General features: G+C 32.6%; 1 protein-coding gene across 1 annotated transcript; it reads right to left on the minus strand.

The window, feature by feature from the left end:
• Positions 1–219: 219 nt before the first annotated feature.
• Positions 220–3,604, minus strand: LOC121963720 (delta(3,5)-Delta(2,4)-dienoyl-CoA isomerase, mitochondrial-like). The gene is made up of 4 exons (XM_042513977.1): positions 2,924–3,604; positions 2,100–2,188; positions 1,891–2,015; positions 220–343 (listed from the first exon to the last, which is right to left on the minus strand). Exons 1-4 carry the CDS (start codon positions 3,049–3,051, stop codon positions 242–244), a joined length of 444 nt encoding a protein of 147 aa, XP_042369911.1. The 5' UTR covers positions 3,052–3,604; the 3' UTR covers positions 220–241.
• Between the last annotated feature and the right edge of the window lie 354 nt (positions 3,605–3,958).

Consider the following 3,958-nt stretch of genomic DNA (forward strand, 5'->3'; position numbering starts at 1 on the left):
TTGATCATAATTAGACTGCATAGACCCACACTGCCAGGCTCACTACAGAAATGTCTGCCTACAGTCAGGAGGTCATCAGAGAACTGATAAAATAAATAGGAATGAAATAAATAAAAAGGAAAATTAAATAGTTAAGTATACAGATAGGGTAATTAATACAACAGTAAATAAATAAAACATTTTTTTTGTATTTTGGCAAAGCTAACCCATTAATCTCACTTTGTGATTCGGGCCCCTGGTCTTAAAAATCTGAATTTATGGCTGCATGATAATAGTGTGATGATGAAGTCCTACCTCCCCCAACACAGGCTCCGTGGACGGCCACAACAACAGGCTTTGGACACTAAAAGAGGAAATTGATAATCAATAATTTTGCAGGAAAAACACTGACAACAAAATATTGTACATGCTGTCCAATTACATAATCACATCTGTAACCGCTGCGATCTAATTTCTCTGTGAGATAAACAGACCCACACATGAAGTCTGACCAGTGGTAGAAGTGTTCAGATCCGTAACTTCAGTCAGAGTTCATACACATTTTTAGCAATGAAATTCCATGACTTTGACATGATTTTTTTATATGACCATCCATTCTCTGAAACAACCACAACTCCAAATCAGTTCTGTTCCTTATCAATACACTAGACTATATAGAAACTAATATCATTTTAAAAAAAATAATGAGTACAGAACAGGATTACAGCTGAATATTTAAATATAACTACACGTTTCTATAAAAGCAGCAGAAATGTTTACAGAAGAACAGAAAAGTCACAATATTAATTTAAATATTTCACAATCTCTAGCGTATACAAATGTCACAACGTCACATTTGTGAGTGAAGTTTAGAAGTTTAGAAAATTAGAACAAAACCTCAAGTAACATGATTCATCTGTCCAAAAGTTAAATATCGATTTTTCTCAGTTGAGCTTAGCTGAGCCCCATATACTCTTTTATACAGATATTTGTGAAAAACATTTCTGCGACTGTCCAAACCTTTCTAAATTTTTCAGAATTCTGTTGCATTTGTAAGTCCATTCCAGTTCCAGTAAAAAAAAAACATGATACAAAATACTCCTACATATTCAAACGTGTGTTGGAGGAAAGAAGTGTATCACCAAAGTACTTGGTAATGTTTTAAAAGGTAATCTTTTTTCAGATTTTTAGTGATAGTGAGATTATGTAATTTAATAAATAGTGCAATTAATTCTAGTTTGTGACATAACATACCATGCCTTTTTAAATATTGTTATGGCATAATGCTGTTTAATACAATTGTATCATAATACAATGCCTTTTTTTCATACGACACTATAACTTTTTAAAATGAAATTTTGACTATTTAAAAAAAATATTTACAACATACTATACTTTGACTTTTTAAACAAAATTTGACACTTTTTATGCTATACATAAGTATGTCTTACTTATTAAATTTTGACACTTTCAAATCCATACTATCCTATGACTTTTTTACTGATATTTTTATGACACAATAAACTATGACTTCCTTGTAGAATTTTGACATTTTCTTGTGCCACACTACACCATGACATTTTAAATGAAATTTATATGGTAAACTAACTATGACATGTTTTTTATTTCTCATGCCATACTAAATGACTTTGTAAATGATTTTAAATTTTTACATTTTTTCCAACATACTATACCATTACTTTTTAAATGAAATTGTGACATTTTTATATGATATACTATATTTTTTTCCTTCCATATTATATTATTTTTCACTTTTCTAGGAAATTGCCCCTTTTATTGATAGATAGCAGCATTAAAGAGGTGGCAACAATTTTAGAAAATCAATTTCAGTTAAAAGTGTACTATTTTTTAGAATATTTTCACTTCTTGGGAACATTTTGGGAAACTGACCTTCTCTATGATGGAGAATGTCTCTTGATACTTGGTGATTATTTTTCTCATGTTCCAGGAATTTCTGGCTACGTCGTCGCCCTCTGGTTGGAGCACGTCGCTGGCCATGTCCATCAGGTCGATACCTGGACAAAAACACGGCACAGAGAATAAATACAACTTACTTTAAAGATGCTGCTGTTAAAAGCTGCTAACAGCCGGATACCCACCAGCTGTGAAGATCTTCCCGGCTCCAGAGACCACCACCACTCTGCAGTCTGGGTCCTCTGCTATCCCATTAAAGCAATCCACCATCTCACTGCAAGAAAAACGTTCAGATGTGTTGTACAAACTGATGTATAAATACTTTTCTACAAGTGCTTCAACCATGAATTACTGTAGTGAAATATTGGCTTAATGTTACTTCTTTTACAACATTTCTTGTAATGTAGAACAAAATGTTAAATACTACTTAAAGAAGGAGGTTTGCTCACTGACTCAACTACATTTTACGCTTTTTAAAATATGAAATACAGTAAATTAGCCAATTTTAAAATGACTTTTTAAACATGTATCATGTACAACTACTGGACAACCTCTCAGAAATTCTTATCCATCGGCACAGAGTAAAAAATACTAAAATAAATGTAATTTACATAATGATCAATACTGACTCTTCACAATTGGAGTTTTTTACTATTTAACAGTCTAGTCTATAATTTATACTTCAAGCAGGTTTGTACACAAAAGAAAACAACAGTTGTTCTTTCCAATGGAATAGACAAAATCATAGAAGTGTTTTCATTTTATGGTAAACTAGGATTTATCTGATTTAACTAAATCTTCCAAATTCAAAACTTTCACAATGATTTGGGAGGACAGTGCCAACCTCCAACATAAACTCTTTTTCTAGAGTAACTTAATTGCATGACATTGCTCAAAAGGATTTTTAAATAAGGAGAGAGACTAATATATTTAACATGACATATGTAAAAAATAATAACTAACTTGTTTGTTTTGTATATTTTTGTACATATTGATTTAAGGTTCCTGCCTCCAGAAAGCTCTGTTCATGGCGTTGCGTTTCTCCGGGCGGTTCAGCTCTACATGTGTGACGGACTCTGCTGGCTGACTGATGGCCAGGCTGGTGTACGGCGAGGCGGCGCCACTTGAAGACGACATGGCCCTGACCACGGCCTGACAAGGCAGCCGGGACGTCCTGTCTGAGAGGACAGAGACAGAGTGACACAAACAAGTAGGACAAGTTCACCCACAGAAACTGCAGCAACAAGGACGAGACTGAAATCCCCTGAGGCCGACAAAGTTTAACTACAGATTTTTTTTTGGTATGTTGTGGCGTTTTCATATAATTAAAACAATCATTCGAAGAAATTATTGACAGATTAATGAATACTGGATATTAGTGCAAGGAAAAAATTGAGAAAATCCAATATCCAGATATGTTTGACCAATTACCTTGGTAGTGACATTGCAACGATATTACTGAATTGACTATTGCTGCTTTCACAAAGTATTTACAAAATGAAATTTTTTAAAAGCAATGATGAGTAATTTGGACATTATGATTAAACAGACATCCACATGCAGCACAAGAAAACTGATGTCAATAAAGGTGTTAAAGGGCTAGGTAAAATTAGGTTTCATTAGAAGAATGTATTTAAAAGTATTAAAAGTAGAGGCGCCCAATACAGAAAAATGCAAGCATGCGCACACACACACATCTCCAAAAAAAAACTATAAAATTATTAAAAAAGAGAAGAAAAAACATATAAAAAAAAAAAAAAATATAGAAAAAACTGAAAAAAACATCCCCCTACAGCTCAAAATCATTTAAAAAAAACAAAACAAAACAAAACAGAAAAAGACTTAAATGTTTATCAAAAAAGTTGGCAATTAATATAATCAACTAATTTTGACAGCTGTATCTGTATAAACTCTTTGGGAATTTCATTTATAACAAAACATCATATTTTATAAACTGTTTGTTGTTTGTTTCTAATAAAAAAAATCAGAATTTGTACAGTACCTAAAGCCAGCTATGGGCTGCTGATTGTAAAGTTGTGTACTC

This window comes from Plectropomus leopardus, unplaced genomic scaffold (genome assembly GCF_008729295.1).
Source record: "Plectropomus leopardus isolate mb unplaced genomic scaffold, YSFRI_Pleo_2.0 unplaced_scaffold12243, whole genome shotgun sequence".
NCBI classification, from domain to species: domain Eukaryota; kingdom Metazoa; phylum Chordata; class Actinopteri; order Perciformes; family Serranidae; genus Plectropomus; species Plectropomus leopardus.